This window comes from Hippichthys cyanospilos, chromosome 16 (assembly GCF_059441005.1).
Source record: "Hippichthys cyanospilos isolate Australia breed blue-spotted pipefish chromosome 16, RoL_Hcya_1.0, whole genome shotgun sequence".
In the NCBI taxonomy this organism is placed as follows: domain Eukaryota; kingdom Metazoa; phylum Chordata; class Actinopteri; order Syngnathiformes; family Syngnathidae; genus Hippichthys; species Hippichthys cyanospilos.
Window position 1 is genome coordinate 13,469,606 of NC_142384.1, and position 21,775 is coordinate 13,491,380.

At 38.8% G+C, this 21,775-nt stretch overlaps 3 protein-coding genes across 4 annotated transcripts; all 3 read right to left on the minus strand.

The window, feature by feature from the left end:
- Positions 1-2,849: 2,849 nt before the first annotated feature.
- Positions 2,850-5,374, minus strand: LOC148410713 (uncharacterized). The gene is made up of 3 exons (XM_088437383.1): positions 5,135-5,374; positions 4,397-4,771; positions 2,850-4,137 (listed from the first exon to the last, which is right to left on the minus strand). Exons 1-3 carry the CDS (start codon positions 5,304-5,306, stop codon positions 3,209-3,211), a joined length of 1,476 nt encoding a protein of 491 aa, XP_088293509.1. The 5' UTR covers positions 5,307-5,374; the 3' UTR covers positions 2,850-3,208.
- A 267-nt stretch (positions 5,375-5,641) lies between these two features.
- Positions 5,642-9,207, minus strand: atf7ip2 (activating transcription factor 7 interacting protein 2). Its single transcript, XM_088437309.1, has 11 exons — positions 8,791-9,207; positions 8,515-8,640; positions 8,109-8,174; positions 7,995-8,026; positions 7,875-7,906; positions 7,766-7,797; positions 7,507-7,552; positions 7,201-7,268; positions 7,032-7,100; positions 6,353-6,540; positions 5,642-6,163 (listed from the first exon to the last, which is right to left on the minus strand). The coding sequence occupies exons 1-11, from the start codon at positions 8,860-8,862 to the stop codon at positions 5,953-5,955; spliced, it is 942 nt and encodes a 313-aa protein (XP_088293435.1). The 5' UTR covers positions 8,863-9,207; the 3' UTR covers positions 5,642-5,952.
- Positions 9,208-10,754: 1,547 nt separating this feature from the next.
- On the minus strand, positions 10,755-20,600 carry emp2 (epithelial membrane protein 2). Of its 2 annotated transcripts, none has more exons than XM_088438023.1 (5): positions 20,408-20,600; positions 13,392-13,565; positions 13,093-13,201; positions 12,881-13,021; positions 10,755-12,071 (listed from the first exon to the last, which is right to left on the minus strand). In XM_088438023.1, exons 2-5 carry the CDS (start codon positions 13,467-13,469, stop codon positions 11,902-11,904), a joined length of 498 nt encoding a protein of 165 aa, XP_088294149.1. In that variant the 5' UTR covers positions 13,470-13,565; positions 20,408-20,600; the 3' UTR covers positions 10,755-11,901. The 2 variants fall into 2 exon arrangements, with proteins under 2 accessions (XP_088294149.1, XP_088294150.1); XM_088438024.1 differs by having other exon boundaries at positions 20,404-20,600.
- Positions 20,601-21,775: the final 1,175 nt, after the last annotated feature.

A 21,775-nucleotide genomic window follows, 5' to 3' on the forward strand; every position in this document is an offset into this window, starting at 1 on the left:
ATTTGCATAACTCAAAGAGGAGGTGAGTCATGCGTAAAAGGGTTTAAGCCTGTCTTCTCGAGAGGATGTTTAGCTCTTGTCAGTGTGTATGTGAGTGTGTTTGTGCATGTGCGTGTGTGTCCATTTTTTTTCAAGGTCTTTTTCACATCAAGACAATAATAACAATGGCAAAGTCATTTATAAAATGCTCAACATTCAAGATAATTTTACTTCGGGTTTTTATTACAAAGGTGAATTTAAATGGAAGATGGGCTGTTTAGGTATTTTTGCTTTCTGCTGATCAATAGGCAATTATGATGAGCGTATGCTGTGAAACGTTATTTACGCAAACAAACGCACGCCATTCCGTGCGCTGTCTTTCGGGCTTGTCATACTAGTGCGGTATCCTGTGAAGTACCGCCATCTAGTGGCGAATGCCAAAGAAGCAGATGACGTCACAGTGCACCGTGGGGAAGTTAAATTTGGAAGACTCTAACGTTGCATTAAAATTGTCGTAAAACAGTACAAATCTTCCCCTCGAAGATTATTTTCTTCTTAGGCTCACAAAACGTGTTTGGACCGAGAACACGTTTTAGATCATTTAAATTATTTTTCATGTAAAATAAATGAATACCTTTAACAATGCATTTTGCTTGATGTAAAACGTGACCTGTTTTCTGGGTTTGCTCATGTGACGTTCACATAAAGAGCAGTGATTGCTTGCTACCCCATTTTTGGAGAAAATGTCTCAAATTTATGAGTTGTGTTCATTTGTGGTCATTCCAAGAGTGAATGTGAAGAACGACTAGAAGGAAAAGAAGAGCAGGAAGAACATAAAGAAAAAGAAGAACAAGAAAAACAACCAGGAAGAACAAGAGGAAAAAAAAGAACAAAAAGAAGAAGAAACGAGTTTTGTTGACTGACCCTAAACAGCACATGGGCAATATTTTGACCCTATCCGGGGGAAAGTTCACACAAGCCATGTTTGAAAGAAATGCAACCTTTGCTCCAGCTCTACCAACAGAGGATCCCTCCATCTATTTCTTTGAGTAATTATGTTGACCTACCTGGTTATTACAAACCTTAAAATTTGAAGACACATTCCTATGTATCACCATTAAACTTCCATTCACTCGTCCGTTTTGTGTTCTTCTTCATTTTCGGGATGCGGGTGAGCTGAAAAACAAAGATTTGGAATCGGAAGCCAAAACTCTTTCACCTCAAATGACCAACAGAATGATTTGTTGTTGCTCAATGTGGCGGTCACCCATTTTGTCCGATTTGAAAAGTTACACAGTAATTCTACGAGTTTAAGGGTGCAGAGTTCAGTGCGGCAAGCGCGCAAGATTAAGATGACAAGTCTAAACCTCTTAAAAGCGCACATTCACGCGAAGTCTAATATTCCATGGACATCATCCATTTTACAGGAGGGAAGGGACTAAAGAGGGAGGCTGCCATTCTGCCAGCGCTTCACTTTAAAACTTTAAAGAGCACATTTGTTCCTTAATCACTCTTGCTGCTCCACCTCTGCTTTTTCTATCTGGCTACTCTGCACTATTTTTCGGCTCCCATCTTCTTCAGCCGTAAGCCCCGTCAACTCTGATTAGGCCGCAGTGTGTTTGTGTGTCAGTGTGCATGACTGTTTTAAGTGGTCTTTGGGGGCCCATCTTTCTGCTCCGCTATTACACTGGGCCCCGCTCAACCGAGGGAGACGCACCATAGCTGACGCTAAGGTCAGACTGATGTCCACTGTGGTTCACTTTACTGTCTTTCATACCGGAATAGTAATCAGGGTTCTTCTGCACGCGCTCAGTGAGGGTTCTAATAAACGGGAAGCCAAATTGGTCGTCTAACTACGCAATTTATAGTGGCGACCTGCTTAGGTGAAAGTATAATCAGGGGTGCGCGTAATTTTTTTATCATGGGTTACGCACACGTAATGTTTGGGATGCACAATTCCTTTCATTAAAAAGTCCTACTCGATGTCTCAAAATGGCGTTGCATAAAATGTAAACACATCTCCCCATTTGAACTCAATAGATTAGATCTGTGTAGTCTTACGACACAAAATTGACCAAAGTCACATGGTGAGTGGTGTAATCGGTGTAGAACTACAAGCAAACAAATCATTGACGGCGGTTTCTTTAGAAACATTTGAGACATTGAAGATTGTAAACGCGTTACCTCAAACATTGCTTATGTAAATAAGTTCATTAATGTTTCACCTTAAAACTGAACATTTTTTTCTATTGAGCAAAGTTTGAACCAAGTCAAGCAGGTTCTTCATTTGTGTTAGAAGATATTTCAAAATCAGCGAAAGAGTGGTTAGCACATCTGCTTCGCAGTCTTCACGAGTTCAAATCCAGCTGGCTCCGGCCTTCCACTGTGGAGTTTGCTTGTTCTCCCCTAGCCCACACGACTTCCTCCCACACTCCAAAAACATGTGTGGCAAGTATATTGGACATTCTAAATTATGTGAATGGTTGTTCTTTCCACTGTGCCCCATGACTGGCTGGCAGCCAGTTTAAGGTGTCCCCCCACCTGCTGCCCATAGATCGCTGGGATAGGCCATAGCAAGCCTGCGACCATTGACAGGATAAGTAGCTCTAGGAAATGGATGGGAGACAATTTCAAAAATAATCCAAAGGGCCTCCACAGGTCTAAATTGTGAAAAACATGGATTTCAGATGCCTGTCAGCAGTTCTCAAACGTGGGAATATGTACCTCTAAGCGTACGTGAAGGCACTTCAGGGGCAGATATTTTAACAAGGTTTCGATAGGTATTAGCAAGTCGAATTTAAGCTTTTTAAGTCCTCAACAGTAACAATAGTTTTCTTTTCAAATTAAACGCAAATTAATTGGAACATGAATCAACTTGTTAAAATGATTTATTTGCAAAATATTATGCCCATTTTTTATTGTTTTAGCACTTAAATAGATATTACAGTTAATGAATAAAATCTGACTAGTTACCACTACAATGTCACATGAATCATGAATGCAAGAGCATTCTGTTTACCACTTTTTTTTTTGCGCTGGTTAGAGGACTCGGCCAAACAAAATATTTTACAGGTGGAACCGAATTGAAAAAAAACATTGAGAACCACTGGCCTAGATTCAGTTTTTGCAGGTTACCATGACTTGTACGACAAAGACGACACACCTTGGGAATGCATTGTTGGAGTTCCCACTGGAGATTTGTGACACGTCTGAGTTGGTATCACATAAGTCACAGAGGTACGGCTTCACCTGTGTGGATCCTCGTATGAATTTTTAATGTCGCCTTTGCTCGAAATCGACTCCCGCAAATGTTACATGAGAATGGTTTCTCTCCCGTGTGAGTCCTCATGTGAATTTTAAGCGCCGTGGCGCTACTAAGTCGTTTGTCGCACATGTCACAAGGGTACGGCTTCTCGCCCGTGTGAGTCCTCAAGTGAACCTTCAGCGCTGTCGTGCTGCTCAGTCGTTTGTCACAGAAGTCACAGGTGTACGGTTTATCTCCGGTGTGAATCCTCATGTGGCTTTTAAGCGCCGTCTTGGCTCGGAAGGTGCCCCCGCAGGTGTTGCAGCAGAACGGTTTCTCTCCCGTGTGAGTCCTCATGTGAACTTTGAGGGCCGTGGCGCTGCTTAATCGTTTCTCGCACATGTGGCAAGGGTACGGCTTCTCGCCCGTGTGAGTTCGCATGTGAACCCTTAGTGCCGTTTTGTCACCGAATCGCTTTTCGCAGTGGCCGCAGGGGTACGGTTTCTCACCTGTGTGGATCTTCATGTGGCGGTTCAACATGGCGATGACGGTAAAACGGTTGCCGCAGATGTCGCAAGCAAACGGTTTCTCCCCCGTGTGGCTCATCATATGTAATTTCAATGTTGTTTTATTGTAAAATCGTTTCCCACATAGGCTGCACATACATCGTTTCTCCCCTTTGTGGATTCTTGAGTGTGTATAGTGACTGTAACCGCTAATAACGTCATGGCTAGGTTTGAGCTTTGCCTCTTTGTTTGTCTTGGAGTCCGTACTCTGATTTTCTTCACGCACCTCATCCTCATGACTTGTGCAAGGCTCTTCTTTTATTTCTGTAGGTTCTGACTCCTCTTGGTTTCCGTCGGAGCAGGACGACCGAACCTCTTGTTGCTTGTGGACATCTTGCTGTTGGAGGTCTAAAGGGACAAAGGAGGAAATGTTAATGGTATTCTCTAATCGGGGTACGTGTACCCTGGGGTGTGTGAAAGATCTTCAGGGAGCATGAGGTAGCAGTAAATGTAATTTAAAGCTTTTTAAGCGCGTGACAGAGACAATATTTATTTTCCTTTCAAATTGAAAGTAAATTATTTGGAACATGAAGCAATTTATTGCTGATATGTTTGTGACTCTTTTGCAAAACATTGTAAGACACATGTACATATTACGCACACGTACCATTGTTGTTTTTTTCAAGTCCATCCTTAGTTTCTGCCCATGCATGCGTTTTCAATCCTAAATCTCCATGCTCAGCTGCTTTGTCATGATGACTCTCATCTACATTTGTGCTGTTGGCACAGTCCGATTCCTCCAACTGGTTCTGACTTCCACCAGGATGCGAGTCCACAAAGTGATTGTCTTTGTTGTAAATTTCCTGACAATAGGAAATTAAACTTAAGTTGTCCCGCTCCTGTTTCATGTTCAACTCATTTCCATCCCAAGTGGCGCAGGGCTCTTCTTTAATTTGAGAGGTTTCTGTGTCTTGGTCCTCACTGGGCCAGGTGGACGCAGAGAAAATTTCCTTTTGCTTGCCGACATCTTGCTCTTGGTTATCTGAAGGGACAACATAGCCAGCATCCATATTACTATGAGGCGAAACCTAATGGAGTGAGTTTTTCTTCCTGCATTAGTGCTTAATTTGTTTTTGCTTGCGGTTGATATCCATCAAAAAGCCTCCCCTCTTCACACTTGCCCCAAATGCTTCCTTTTTTCCCCACCAACAAATCAATTTAGGAACCTACTGTGAATACAGTACTGACAGAACGATCACTAAGCAACCATGATGTCGCTTACCTTTACGTCGAAGCATCACCAGATGCGACCATGTGTCATCTATTTCTAATAAGAAAAAATGTCCCCCACTCCCGACAACGCCTTGAATAAATCGCTAATTGTATTCTTAAACGATTGACTGACCTTTTCTGTGTGGCTTTAGTTTTGGTTTCCGAACGTCATCCAAAAGTCTTCGCTGGCGTCCGATCTCCTCTTCGTACTCGACGATGGTATTGATGAAGACGCCGGCAATCTCTTCTGCGGCAGCAGCTAGCCGTTCGTTGACAAAATGTCGAATGTACTGATACGAAGACATCGTATTACAGCTTTTAGCGAGTCTATCCACTCATTCGTTTGACTTGCGATTAATGTAGTTTATGAACTACTTCCTTGGTTCTTCGTCTGATAATGACGAAGGAAAGCCAACAGCGTTTAAGTAAAGTACCGCCCGCTTTAGGTTGGGAGTGTACATTACAGTTGATATCTCGCAAAACAAATGCACAAAATGCCTCTTTGCAGTTTGTTATACACAAGTATCTGCAAGTTTTCCACCTCTGCAAGTACGCAGCAGCTGTGTAGTATAAACGCAACTTAATTTAGAATCTACGACTTCTTGATTTCAACAATACAAAATGACCTGGGATAGCAATGTTATTTAATTAGAAAATGTATTTTATTAGCATCAGTTGGTCTTTCCAAATAATTAAAAGTAATTCCATGGTTATGTGGTATACAGTCTATAAAGAATGGCGTTGTGATTGCATAGAAAATGTAAAATGATGACTGAGAGGGTACAAGGGTAAAATCTCGGCTGATAATAATTATGTTGAGGAAGATGCTATTTCAAGATTCTGTGTGGTGTTATCTTGAGAAGGTGGGCAGTATCCAGGACTAATATAGTCTCCTCTTGAAATTCATATTAGGTATCTTCTTTGATGACATAGACTCTTCTGCTTCTGAGGTTATTCAGGCAGGACTGCGGCAACAACATCACTATAAGGTCCATAGCGGCCATAAATGTCTTTGCCTACCACAGCAACATACAGCTTGTGCCCAGGTGTGTATTTTGTGATGCGCACAAACATCGGCAAAGATTCAGCAATTGCATTGCCCAGAAGTTTCCACGCCGGGAAAACTCCACTCCCGTTGTCCTTTTCCACGGTTACAAAAACACTAGGGTGTGGAGAGAGAACAAATGGACAGCATCAAAGGAAGCCATTAAGCAAAACTTACACACTCCAAACTTCACTTAAATCATAATTCCCCTCCCAATAACGTTGGCCTCCTGTTTATTGAAGTTTGAAATCTCATGCCCCTGTCATATCTGCGTTGACAGTTTTACATAGGTTTTGCCATTTTTACCTGTAGCTCTCCATTGGTGGTAAAGAGGCGTCATCTTCCTCTCCATTCCACATCACTAAGAAGCTGGCGGGCTGATCGACGAGAGCCAGGTGAACGGTCACTTTTTGTGGGATGCTGTATGCCACAGCCTCCATGGACAAGTTGGTTGGGAAAGGGTTCACTGGTAGAGGAGGATACAAGGACTCACTCTATGAGACATGGAAAGCAGAAGGAAATGAGTGATGAATATGACAGCTTCATTAAGATTAGCAATGTATGGCGCAAGAGACACAATCTTTTCATTTTTGCTACATTAAAATAAACAACTGTACAATTGGTTATCTTTACGTTGGACTTAGGCCAATGATGCGGTGAATGGCCTATTTTAAAATGGTTTTCATATATAAGGTTCACCGTATTATAAGGCGCACAAAATAGAAGCTACAGTAGTGGTTGGGGTTGGGTTAAGCATCCACTAGATGGAGCTACGCTAAAGGGAATGTCAACAAAACAATTGGGCAAGTCAGTCAAAGACATGATTATGATTAAGAAAATCAGAAATTAAGAAGAAAGAGTTACTCATTTGCACCCTGAGCATCTAGGAGTTTTTCAGTTAGTGTAAATGTGTCTGTGAAATTAAATCCAAATTGAGCACTTAGACCTGCAGTGTAAATTGAGGCTTCATACTGTATGTTAATACCTGTTGTGGGTTTGTGTCCTCAGAGTTGCTTCGAGGGACAGATTCGTTTTTCATCTGCATAGTCTGTGGCTTCACAGTAAGAATAAATACGCAAGCAAGAAAATGTCAATATTTGTTAAAATGTCGCAATATGTATTGTGTTTTAAAATAAGCATAGAAAGCATCTTACCTTACTCTTGGGTGGAGAAGACTGTGTCTTACATACATCTTCTAAGGTTCTCATGATAGCTGATAGGTCTAGGAGATACATTGATTGTTTTGCTTTTATTTATTTATTTTTTTAATAAATTTGAAAATTGAGCCGTTTGCTGCAAAAGGGGGCTGCAAAATTTTCTCTTAAGCTCATATGACGCAGCTCCCATTGCCAAGTAACACAGAACCAAGTATTAAAAAAAAAAAAAAGGGAAGCGCAAGTAAGGGAAACAAAACACAGTCAAATGCATACATACAATCCAATTAGCCATAACAAACATACCTGGTGTTTTTAGGTAAAACTCCTTTAGCGTATTTTGGGTTGTATCCTGAAAATGAAGATGTGTTTGAATTGCACTTCTAACATATATGATGAAAGGCAACATTTTGATGTATGAAGTCAAACGACACAGAAGTACAAATTACAATATGGTTGCAGTTAAGCATTTTGGGGGGGAAGGGCGGCAAGGGCAGAAGGAAAAAGAGTGCAAATAATCAAATAGAAAAAACGGATTCACCAAGACATTGCTGTTTTCAATTACCTGTTTTTTCTTTGTTCTGCTCAGCGTTTTTTCTGTGGACAAATGCATGTGAAATGAAAAGCTATTTCCAGATTTCCAAAAACTAGATGTAATTGTACAGGGCTCTTACTTCGTGGCACGTATTCATCGTCACAATCTATCCTGTTGAGGAAGATATGGCATTTGTAACGATTCACAATATTTTACAATAAATACAAAAAGACATTGCAATAATGGTCCATCTACTTACGTTATGACGTCGTCATCATTACGAGAAGATGGCTGAAAACAATTGAGATTCATGTATTTGTCATACACACAAAAATGAAATTTATGTGGGCAGATGTAAACATGTCATTCAAACCTTTTCCTTTGCCTGCAGGGCAGAGAGAGCTTTTTTTGCTCTCCTTCTAATTCTCTCAAAGCGTTCCTGAAAAACCAAAACAATCATCATCAAACATGGAGATAAAAACCCTTTATACATTAGTTTCCCTGTCTTTTTCACGGGCCTCCTTCACAACCTAACAAAAGATGGCATAATTAACTGCAAACGAGCAGTCCATCTCTGGTTGCCAAAATGAGTCCCACCAAAGTTATGTCTCTCACTTGTCTCTTACTCACCGATCAAACTTAAAAATGAGAACAAATGAATAGAATAAATAATCAAATGTGGCCATAAATAAAAATCAGACGGTGATGTAGCAAAGGAAGACTGTCAGAAACTGCATAAATAAATCTACAAAGGCATGGTCAATGCAGAGTTTACAAACCTCAAGTTTTTTGATGGAGCCTTCATAATCCACGTCACGTTGAAGCTGTTGAATTGTTTCAGCTAAAACCTGGATATTGTTCTTTTTCACTGCCTTTTGAACTTCCTCTTCAACCAGCATCTGAAGCTGTACATAATTTTTAAAAAGAAATATGCAAAACTTACACAATTACTTCTCAACCTAACACAGTTTCAGTCAAAATTTTAGAAACTTGTTCATGCTATTGTTAAATGAGAAATTCCAATTGCAAAGAAAGAGTAGAATGATGTCACTCACGTTAAATTGTGAGAGTTTAATCTTTTTTTCACAGCTTCCAGAAGAATCCGACGATTCACCAAACCGCTTCATTCTTAAAAAAAAAAAAAAAACGAGGGGCACCTTCACACTTACCAAGTATCGCCAAACAACGATTACCCTTGGAAACGATTACCCCTATGACGCCTATATTTCTTTCTACTATTGTTGGAAATTGATTTTAGACAAGGAACGCGTTGATACCCGAACCACCGACCATGACTTACTACTTTTATACTAGTGCTGGCCTTATTATGGGATGTTATATATCCCGATCATTGATTTATTTCTAAAACAAAACAAAAAACATTCTTAAAAAAAAAAAAAAACAGATACTATCTGTAAAACCTTTTCCAATACGCATGTGCTACACTGGATACTTGAGTCGAATGTCAACACTTCCGGGTTGTAGCGCTAGTTCTTGTTCGCATTCGTTTAACTTGTCTTTACTGCCATCTTCTGGACTGGATCAATTTTGTCGCTTAAGAAATAGAAATGTAATAATGTACTGTATTTTCTATCTATTGTTGGAAGGCAGCATTGTGGGGTCCTTCCGCCTGTTCGTACAATTCCAGGTTCGGTCAATAACTGGATTCCAGGGGCATGAAATATGACAAACGCTTCGAAGTTTTAATGCAGAATATTATGGGCACAAATGTGATGAAGGCAAAAGCTGCGATCGAGCAGTTTGTGACAAGAGCACATTCAAGGCAAGTCTTTTTACACTCTTAGCAGGGAGGTACCGAAAGTTATCAAAACAAAACTTATCAAAACGAAACTGAAACTTAACTGCTTGGGTGTTTTTCCACCTGTGCATAAATCAGAGCAAAACAGAATTATAACGCAGTACACAAGCATGGCTAAATATTTTATTATATATTTTTCACTATATATATATATATATATATATATATATATATATATATATATATATATATATATGATTGCAGGTTTCACTGTCTATCTATCTATCTATCTATCTATCTATCTATCCAATGACCATGCAGAGACATTTGTCACAACTAAGCAAAATATTTTATTTTTCTTCAACACAATTAACGAACGTTGACGTCAAACGAGTTGGTGCAACAACTGCACGCATCTTTTTGAGAGATTGTACAGGCTGAAGTTGACGGTGTAGTTTGTTTTTAGTCCACATGAGGTCGCTAAAGGACTACATCTATTCAAACAGTTTTACAAGAAAGGGAACTTGATGTCACCGTGAAGTATAATAGATCAATTATCTGTATTTTATGTTTTGTTCTGTTTTTTGACAGCAGTACAGGCTCTAGCATAACGAGTACTCTATATATTTTCTATTCTGTTATTAAGAAGTTGTTTTTCAAGTAAGAAAGAAAACAAAATAAAGAATATAAAACATTTAAAGAGTTAATTCTATCACAACATAAAGTACATTCTTTGAAAGTGTGCCCATGCAGTCTTGATTCCTAAATTAAACCGAAAGAAGTTATTTAAAGTTAAACATTTTAAACATAAACATCATTGCGTTTAGAGTTTTAATTTGTTCGACTTGTTGACTTGCAATAAAATATCCAAATGTTTCAGGTCAATTTTTTTTTTTTTTTTTTTTTTTACATTTAGTTTCCTCATGTATGAAAGGGAATAATTAAAAACAAGAACAAACATGAAAAATGAAGACTTTTCATGAATATGGAATTGAAATCATATTACTTATAACAGGTAAACTTATAACAAGTAATATATTCAGTTAGAAGAGGAAAATTCGCACATCCATTTCCCTGAAACAAGATAAAAAATAATCAGGTTTAAAGTTTGGCCAAGTGTAATAGAATGCTGACAAGACAACCCAGCGCTTCATCAATCGCTCATACTGTACAGTTAGGGCACATTACTGCATGCACGTTGTTTCCTCAAAAAAAAAAAAAAGTTTCAGCAAGATGTGTATGTTAAAAAAACCACACCAACACCAAGAAATAGTGATTTAAAAAGTTAAGGCTATTACATGAGCAAATATTATGAGCCAGAAATAATCTCTGGTGTGAAGCATAAGGCATTGACAAACATGTCAGAATGACAACAGAATAAAATGACGCATTCCATCCTCACTTGTGATGTTAAAACATGTTACAGTTGGTTTCATAAATAGCCTTTGTCCTGGTTTTCATTGAAGAACAAACTAGCATAACAGCATGACAAAAATAACAAAACATTCCTAATTCAAGTTCATGTCATTAAAATCCCAAACATCACAGCACATCATTGGTTTGAGTGTTCCACCGTGTCACCAACAGACGCAAAATCATGAAATGACAAATAACTCCAATTCTACAATTTATATCACTACACTTGTTATAAACTAAAGTTAGCGTAATTTTTCTAGTTTTTTTTTATAGACGACATTAGTATTTCAGTCAGAAATAGTCTTTAACTATACATACACAGCAAATATGTACAAAATATTTGTATTTGTTAATAGCTTCTCAAAAACAAATGTGGTGGACCCAGCATGAAAATCTCCCAAGTTGTTTTTCAACTTAACCCACATATATTTCACACATGGTCTTGGTGAAGTTGACCAATGAGCAATAAAAGAACTAAAAGTGAGAGTTAATATTGCTAGGAGTCACTTGTAAATTAAATTGTGTATGAAGGCAAGTACTTGTTTTAAAAAGTGACGTCTTCAACAAACAAGTAGGAGGTTATGTGGCTTTTAATAACTTGCACAAATAAAAAAAAATACGTTCTCATTAAATGCACTTCCTCTTCCATGTTTTTGCAGGACAGCTCATGAAAATTTACATGGAGATGCTTACCTAGAATTGATGCAAATTAACCGTTGTCGGGGCTATAAGGAAATCGCGGTACTTGCCCGACTTGAAATGCAAATTGAACAAGCAAGGCAACGCCTTCCTGCCGTTTAAAAAAACATCTACTGCATCCTGGACTGCATTCAATGAGAACATGACACCATTAAACGAGTGATACAAAATGCTTGATCTCTGAGTGTGTGTTATTTGTTGCTTTGTTTGGAAAAGAAATTGGTCGACTTTCTCCTTGGGTGTTTGCTGTACAGCCAAGGATTTCAATTTACACAGGCTGAAAAGTTGACATCTACTTGCGCTTTCTAAGCACCAGGTACATGAGCCCGCTAATTAGAGTCATTGGGAAGCTGACCCAGGCCAAAATATAGGAGGATCCATACGAGCCGTCATGGAGACTGCTGTGGTGGAAGGACTTATTCTGAGCCGTGTAAATGGATGCCGCCATCATCACGCACACAGCTGAGGGATAAGAGAATTGAAAAAAAAAAAAAAGCAGTGAGTTAGATTTGTCTTGTCAGGATTGTAAACATACAGCAGTTTTAGTCATTATATATTGATAAGAGTTGGAATAGGAAGTATAATGAACAACTAATAGGCTATTTTTGTTCTCAAAAGTATTATTGCCTCGAGGCAATGTGCGAAAAAATATTGTTCTAATTTGTGGTTTTAGTTCTCCACGATGAACCATATTGAAGTAGTCCTTTGTCACCATCTTGTGGAATCTTGGTGTCAAGGAATTATTGTATTTGTTGGAAATCATGAGTTTTGGTTTTATTTTAATGACAAAAGTAGTACTTTGCCTCCATGTTATGGCATCTATAGGCAATTTGTCTAAACTTTTTTTGTGATAGTCAATTTCTCTTGCAATTTCTCTGTGACAGATCCCCATTGAGCATTTAAAATTGCATTAGTAACTGTGACCAAGTTTGAGATGAATAGAAAAATTAAGACCTATAAGGGCTGGCACTCCTACTTGTCATTAAAAAAAATTTAAACTCTGGCAAAAGGGCATTAGCACTACTTCTGAAATTGTCTCTTACAGAACATCATTAATAGCGACGAAAAAAAGAAATAACTCATTCAAACTGCAAGGCAGAGTTCATAAAACACAATAATTTGTGTCCTGAAGCCAGAGAGCCAAAACTGAAGCTCTATTATGCATTGAACATAATCAATGCGGCACACCAAATAGGCCAACACACTGTAAATCTTGTGAACATAGTTACATTTTGTTGTCTGTTTTATGAACGTGTGTTTGCGTCACTCACAGGCTAACAGCTGAATAATTGCAGTGAAGACAAATCTCTCTCCTTGTTTGAGTCTGAAGAGCTGAAGAATGAAGACGAAGAAGCTGATACAACATAAAATGGTGGCCAAGATCATGGTGGCTTGGACCGTCTGCAGATAGGCTAAGGGGACAAAACGAGTCAGCAGCTGTTAGAAATGTATACGCATACAAACGCATGCAAAACTTTCCTACCTGCATCAGGAGTGTGGCTCTTGGCGATAGGAAAGCAAGTGGAGTTGCAAGAATACCACAGGTCGGAGTAGAGTACGTCCCGCCCAGGTGCTGACACCAACCACCACGCCTGTAACAGGTAACATAGTTTGCCATAATAAAAGATTAGCATGTGCACCGCCATCAACAGTTTTACATGCCAAAAATCCTTTATTCTGGCAGTGAATGAGTTAATGAATTATTTCTATGTCCTCCTCTGACCCAGCGTATTTGTGTCCACTGTAGTGGCCCTCAAATATCTAGATTCTGGTGATACTCACATTGTGTATGGTCGCAACAAACAGGAGAATTGCTGCAGCCAAATGGAAAAGGATGATGAGAATTAAGATGATCAACATGGCTGCGCCCACTGATTAGCTAACTTCTCTTCTGGTAGTTGATGAATGCAGATAGATGGCACGATGCTTCCGTTTCAGTGGTTCTGACTGGTCAGTCTGCAGCAACAAACAAACACGAGCACATAGTTAACACTATCGTAATCTAGTTTTCGCCTTTTCCCCAAGAATGTGTTAAATTTAGCATTTGGTGTGGCAGTTGACGATCATTCCGAGGAAACCAATGTACAGTGGAAGTGTTGATACCGCGCCATCTGTAACTAATTATGCAAGTGTAGCTTTCCATAGAATTGTAAGAATCACAGGGTTGATGAGACATGCAGTTAAATGTGCAGCCTCAAAGTGTCCCCTCAAATTATAGAAAATATCATTTAAGTGCGTTGTGTCCCTCTAGATGACTTCACAGGCAGGCAATGACATTTCTTGCTTAACATAGCGATGTATAAAAATGGCTACCATTAAAATAATGAATAACAGCCATCTAATTTCTGTAGCTGATTATCCTCACTAGGGTAGCTAGTTTGCTGGTGTCTATCCCAGCTGTCAAAGGGCAGTAGGTGGGGGGACACCCAGAACTGGTTGCCATATTTGAACAGAGTTTCTTTAGGTATCAACAAATCTACGGTAGTAGATGTGACAATAATGGAATTTTATTCTTCTCAAATTAAGAGTAAATTAATAGGAACAAGCGACATGTTATTGCTAAATGATGTTATTGTAACTCCTTTGCAAAACTTCTTTATTCAGGCAAAAGGAGCCAGAAAAAAAAAACAGATGATGTTACATGGTGTATCTTCTGGAGGTGCTGAATAAAATATGTAGAGACACCCAAACAAATGTAGTTCTAAAGATGAATAAGTCAAACATGTGCGTTGTAGGTCTTTTTTCCATCCAAAATTACTTTGCTCTAGTAGAGGGATACTTGGCTAAAAACATTGAAAAAAAGGTTAAGAAGCAGTCAGATAACAAAAGGATTTGTATTCCTGATGATTTTATTGCTCCTTTTATGATTAAAGTTGTGCTTTTATCTGTATTCATTGATCGACCTAGTGCTTTATGTGTATAAAGTCAGACTGTATTTGACTGGACAGAACACAAGACTCTGATATACGTGCACATGATTTGAATTTTGGTGACTGCCACCCAAAGCGAACATTAAAAGGAGCTGAGTTGGCAGATACATTTGTTTTACACACAACTCCACACACACATATGCGTGTACACACACACACACGCAAGCCAGACAGCAAAGGAATTAGCCCTCTCCGCCAAACTGGAATCGTAGTAAAAACAGACTCCTCCTGCCGACAGGAAGCAGGCCACGATTTTTTGTGAGCACATGTGGCTGTGGGGGTGAAGCCAGGAGATGGACTGGCCCCGTTTGAGGTGGCAAGGACAGGAAAACAGAGGCTAAATCTTGAAACGGTGCCATGTAGTGGCTTTGAATCATGTGACATCAAGTCGAGGCTTTCGATAGGAATGTAAACACTAACTGGTTTTGATAAATGCTGGTCATAACTGAGCTCAGGGAAATAAACAGGATAGCACTGTGTACTGGGGAAAAAAGAACTTGATAAATTAGCACCAGTTCCCGTAGATAAATAAATGAACTTTTTAGAGCGTGCATAATGCATTCCAGCCATATTTTGCCCCTTTCAAGTGACTAACGACAAAATTAACTTATCATTACATGATTGTTATTATAAAACCGCTGCTAAGTACAATAGTAAATCTAAAAATACTTCTGTGGGCAAGCTGACTAAACACAGAAGCTTTCTAAATGAATCGCTGCACTTCAATTTTGATTCCATCCTACGTTTAAAAACTCTTTGGTACTGTGGGGTAATTTCCAGCAGTGCACACATGCACATTCACACGAATGTTATCATGTATGCTGATAACGTTGTGTGAGAATAAATAAGGACGTGAAGAAAATTGGGTAACATTGGAACAAAATACTGTTCAATGTATGCTGCAGTACTCGACAATACACATCGAAACTTGAATTTGATCAAACTGCAATTTAAGAAAGACATTATTTGGATAACCAAATGTAAAGCCTGACAAGAAAGGCATGTAAATGCTAATATGAATACACACCCTCTTTGCTTGTCAAAACCACTTGCGGCAAGTAAATGCTGTGCATGGTCTATCATTTACAGTAGTTTGTTCAAATACAGAATATGACACGTTTGAACGGCATTTCACCACGATAAAAGAAAAAATAAAAATGTTCTATTTTACACGTAGATTTTGCATGTATTTTACTTCAACGTATAAAATACAAACACACAAATCACAAACGCGTGGGATGTCAAAATTGTAGAAAATCATCTTCTTTAACTATCACATTGAGTCCAAATGTTTTTCACTCTTCCCGCTGTTCATGACACAATACACAAAAAGTATATCGGTGACTGGGGATCTGCTTGACCTCATTTTGCGGCATTACAGTCCGTTGGGTGAATGAAAAGTTTTAACCATCTTGTATCATAAGTGTGGATGCATATCCCAAACAAAAACGTTCTTTTAGAGTGGAATAAAAAAAGTCTCGGATGCTAAAAACTTTTCATATCTTGTATATGCAATCAACTACACAGTAAAATTGTATTTAAAAAAAAAAGGATCGCTATAAGCTACAGATTCTCTGCACTTACCTTTATTCTTTGACTATCACTCAGCACTTTTTTATAGTGTTGAATGCACTAATACTCACCTCAGACACTAGCTGGCAGCTGCACACACAACACACACAACACACACATACTAATGTCCACATGCCACATACATTAGCCTCGCTGGTCAGGAATGCATTACATTGTCTTCACAATATCTAATGGCGTATCTGCCATAGTAGACATGTGCTTACAAAGTTGCAGCTGTTCTATGTCAATCAACGGGCAAGTAAAAGGCAATTTAATCGTAATTCCGTTTCTACCACTTGTCACTCAGGTCAGTCTAAGATTTATACCAACTGGGGATCGATTACAAAAAGTTAAATGTTATTTCTCCATGGGTGTCTCTGTTGGTATCATGTATACAAAGCACAATCAACAATACGAACGTGTGAGGAATCATAGCACCTTTGTGAGCATTTATTATTACCACTGAAACACACGGATAAAGTCACATAAAATGCAACCATTCCTCCTTTCCACTCACCCTTATAATAGGAAGCGAGGGGGACTCTGTGCCTGTGTGTGTGTGTGTGTGTGTGTGTGTGTGTGTGTGTGTGTGGTGTGTGACTGCTGGAAAATGCTGACATTTAATGTCCTTTTCTTTCATAAAACACAAAGCCACAGACTTAACTGGGCCTCTGGATCTCACTCCCCCAACTCTCTCACTGTTCCGCTCTCCCAACTCCACTCTTGCTGGCTTTGAGGGATGGCTGATGAGCAGAGAAGAGGAAGTGGACACAAAATCTTCCAGTGGGGCCCTGTGGCTCCAAATTAAGTTTTACTGCTGAAAAATGTGACTGTCCTGGCAGTAAAAGTTTCTCCATAACCACGTAATGGTACAATTACAAGCAGACATCCATTCTTTGTTTTTTTTTTTTTTTAATGTATTTCCCATGAATAATATTTGGACCAGTTTATGTTAAGTTTTTAATAGTTCTAGTTGAGGATTATAATTGATGAGTATAATATAAATCCAGAAGTAAATAGACTTCTGGCTCCACACAGAAACACTCTCCAAAAACAGTTGGGTCAAAAATAAGGCAATCCGGGTTGAAAATGGACAGCTCCACTACTCGGGTCATTTTGTCCCTACTTTGAGTTATTTAGCACAAATCATACAAAACAAGGATCACATTTTACCATTTCTGGCCTAAATTAGGAACCGAATAATCCAAAAAGTCGTGTTGGTCACTTTTTGACCCATAATAGGGTTTCCCTTGACTCAATTGTTTTGAGTAGGGATGTTCAATACTGCAGGTACCTTTTTCGGACTGATACCAGTACAACTTCTAAATACTAGACTACTCCCTGTTTCTGACACCACATATCGATAAGAAAAAAAAAACGACAAATTATTTACGCATCCCAACCTAGCAATTTCCTTTAAACTGCAAGAAATTCATATCAATTTTATAGTGTTCTAATTTCCAATTTCTATAGCGGCCATGACTACCAGTTCCTTGCAATAACGCTGCCATTGTCACCAATACGGAAATCTGGGATCAGTACTTGCCCATCTGTAGTTTTTAGAGTCCAAAAATGATTCAATTATCCTTTACTCACAGTGCGTTTGTACTCAAGTGTGTGTGGGCAGGTCACTTTCAGTGCTTTGTGTTTATAGACAGCAACCACAGTGCAAGGTCTATTTTTAGTGAAAACACAAAGGGCACATCTTCCCTGTCATTGAATCAAGCCAAAGCTGTTTAAGGGAAGAGCAAACAAACGCACACACTTCGTATTCACAACCTTGTACTACTTTTCATTGTACAGCTGCGAATATTTTCATAGGACAGAGTCAGACGCTGAGCAAGGTCATACTACTGAGGCAGGGCAAAAATATATGATGGAAAATACTACTATGCAAGTGAGGAACTCAGTTGTGTGAGGATGTGATTAATCCTCTTGGTCAAACCAAGCGCAAGTATGATTTCTTGCTCGAAAAACAAAATAAAGCACTGCAAATTCTGCAAGATTGAGTTTCCCGGTAAGATATTGATACAAGACCGTATACCGAGACATACGAATCATACAATGTGTGTAGAGCATTCTAAGGCATGATGCCTCCAGCTAAGCAACAGGAAATTTGAAATCTCTATCTTGGCAAGCTCAAATAAAAGTATTTCTAAATTGTGAAAATAATATTACCACTTTGTGACTACCAAAATTGGATCTTTTACGGTGGCATTTTAAAAGGCAGGTCTCTAGGTTAACAATCAGTGGCACCACCAAGGGATAGCTTTTGGTGGCTATGGCCATCCAAATGACTAGTATAGATTTTCTGTAAGTATTCTGCCTCCTGGAGGGCAATATGAAATTTATTTTGGGTTCCTTTTGTTACCGAGCTGATCTATATTGTAAGTGTAAAATGATGTTTTATTGTGAAAATCAAACTGGATGTGGATGTGTTAGGTACTTCATGTTTACTGCCTTGCAAGGAACCTACGCAAGGTATATTGGTTTATTCTTGTAAATGTTCTGTATGTGATACGTATATCGCAATAAACCACAGAATATCAGAAGGAATTCCTGTAAATCTTTTTGATAATATCCTACTTGCTAACATACTGCAACAGTATAATGATATCTTGAAATTACAGCTTTTAGTTTTGCTGTGCCACAGTAAGACTTTAAGAAGTATCCCTCTGATGACTTCTATGAAAATGTTCTGGAGGCGCCAAAAAGCATAATTAGGGTCACAGTTCTCAGAACACAAACTGTGCTGAATTTATGTTAACTGTAGGCGTAATTGTGTTCATGTGTGTATGTGTGTGAAGTCCATACTAATTAGACACACACATGTATGTCACTGTTTTTCCCGCAGGGTTGAAAGACTTCCCTCTGGCTTTCGCACTCTTTCGTGTTGGTCACTGACATGTTTTTAGAATGTTCTTGAGTCAACACATGTTGTTCATAGACATTCCTAAAGTGACAGCCATGAGTAATGACCTCCACATGGCAGAGAGAGGTTAGGGGACCCCAAAAAAAATCTATCCATTGCTTTTGAGCATCTACACACGGTACACTTGTATGTATGTCATCAGTCAGCACCTTTTGAAAGCCTCACGATAACCAGCATCAAATATCACACTCCTCTATGCGCGTGCTGAGTTCATGATGACAGAAAATATTGGAAAAACTAACATTGGCTTGCCGCAAAACGGCGTCAGTATATCAATTCTGCAGAGGTCAAGTGCATGTTACAGAATACTAAGGTTCGCAAAATGCACAGCTGATACATCAACAGCACTAATTATCAATCAATTAGGCAAGCTACACATTATCTGTATTGACTAGAGTAGAAAAAAAAACTGCTAAGCCAAGTCTTCTAGTTAAATATGATGGAGAAAACTAGGATTTTTTTTCACACTTCTAATGCTGTCTAACTTAAAATGTATTCCTTTTTAAATAGCATTGTGGGCCATGTCAAAATATATACCTTGTATATGATGGAGCCCACCAAAATGTGAATGGCTGGCCACACATGGCCACTCGGCTGTCGTTTTTGACATCTAGATTTTGACAAGCTAACTTTGTTCTTTTATACTAAAAAAGAACAATGAAATAGTCCTTTCCTTAAAATGTTTCATCCACTTATTCCTGGGGAAAATTTTAAATCCAAACAATTGACCCAAGTTCAACTTAAAAACAAACAAACAAAAAACTTCCACTTTATCCTAGTTATTTGCACCAATTGAAGGCACACTCTCGTCCAAATTAAATCCTTTATAGGCACGTGAATATATATATATATATATATATATATATATATATATATATATATATATATATAGTTTTGAACGGAAAATAGACAGCATCTGGAGCACCGTGAATTGTTTGAACGTTGAGATGCCATATGGAAGATGAAAAAGTCAGTTGGAACGTTAAAGAAAGAAGAAAAATGTTTGAAAAGGTCGGTGACTTCAAACTTCATACAAACACGCAACAAATGGCCACGTCTTCTGATAAATAACGTGTACCTTGTCTTATATATTCAATCGAACCCAAGAACACCGAGGCACGATAGCGTCTAACTTCGGTCAGCATTTTTTAAGTTTAGGCTTAGATAACTGCGTAAAACTACGCACAAGTAAAATAATAATAATAAAAAAGAAAAGAATCAAGGAAATGTACAGCGCTGAAATAACAAATGCAAACCACGTGAAACGAATAAATTGGCTGTGAAGTACAGTACATCAACGAAACACGTTGGCTACAGTAAATCGTTTGCAGAACTTAAAAAAAAAAGCAAACATACTTACTCACCGAGTTTGAAGAACTTGGAATACAACACGAAAAGCCCAGTTCCAGATAGAATGGCGTTTTAATTCGGAAATAAATATTAAAGTGTGCAAATATAAGAAGCAGTCTCCAGGCGCTGCTCAACTACTCAAACTCATTCGACTCCCCTCCAGTAAAAAGTTGGAGATGCACACTTGCTCTGTGGTTCGAGGCTGCTGGCGTGGGAAGGTTCTGGGTGTGGCTTTGGGGCTGCGCGTGTGCGTCAGCTTGTGTGCGTGCGCGCGCGCGTGCGCGTGTCTGTGAACGTGAGAAATGTGGGGGGACAACACGAGAATTGTGGTGACACTTGGGATATATAAAATCATTTTGGAGAACTATAGTGTTTCATGCTTTTCATGTGGTAAATTGAGAGTTCAAACACAACAAAACTGCAGCGGGCAAGCGGGAAGAGGAAATAAAAAAATACAGAAGGAATTTGGCTGCCAAAAAAAGACCATGTTTGAAAAGCGGAAAGTGGGAGGAAATGAGCAATGATAGCATAATTCAGAGAACCATGTTGGAATAGTTGTGACAACTCCAGAAGCAGTCCAGGGGAATATAAAATTGTCTCTGACCACAAATGCAGTATGGATTGTAATTGTATTTGTAACCACTAATAGAATATTGGAACGTACACCAGAATCCAGAAGGTGAATGATGGCCTATGGAAAGCTGTTTGAGCATATAGTCAAAATGAGCCAAAGTCATTCTATTACGTTGTAGGCGGAAAGGTATCCTAGTCTTATGTTATATTTTAAGATCATCTACAACTGTGTGGTTAAAGATACATTTGTTGGTTAGCATATTTGTACGTATCAGCATTATTGAGTGGTACGCAAATCTAACTTTCTCTCTTTACAAATGGCGTTTATTTCCATTGTTTGTGTAACCCTTTACATCTCTATTTGCTTTTCATTCTTGTTCTTCCGCACACGCACTTTCTTTTTCGTGCATCAAATCTGCATGCACGAGGTTAGGAACACTGATAGGCGCAGGTCAACCAAAAAAGGCATGGCAAGGTCTTTTTCTAAAGGTATGGAGATGTGTCATGAAACATAACATGACCTTGAAGTTTTTCAAGACACCAGTATTCATCAATTTACCTGTAGGGCGTTAAAAGTTAGTGTATATTTACCGACACGCCCATCTCTAAAGGCATATCAGCTAAGGCCGCTGCCATACGCAAATAATTGATAACCAAAATACCAACACTGAAATAAAACCTCAAGAATAATCCAAAATATCTAAGGAGATTAATACTTGACCAAAAGAATGCATTGTGGAGGAAGTGGATTCATGTGTAGAGTCATAAGGACATCGTTAGCCAAGCCAGACATGGGACAAAGAAAAGGG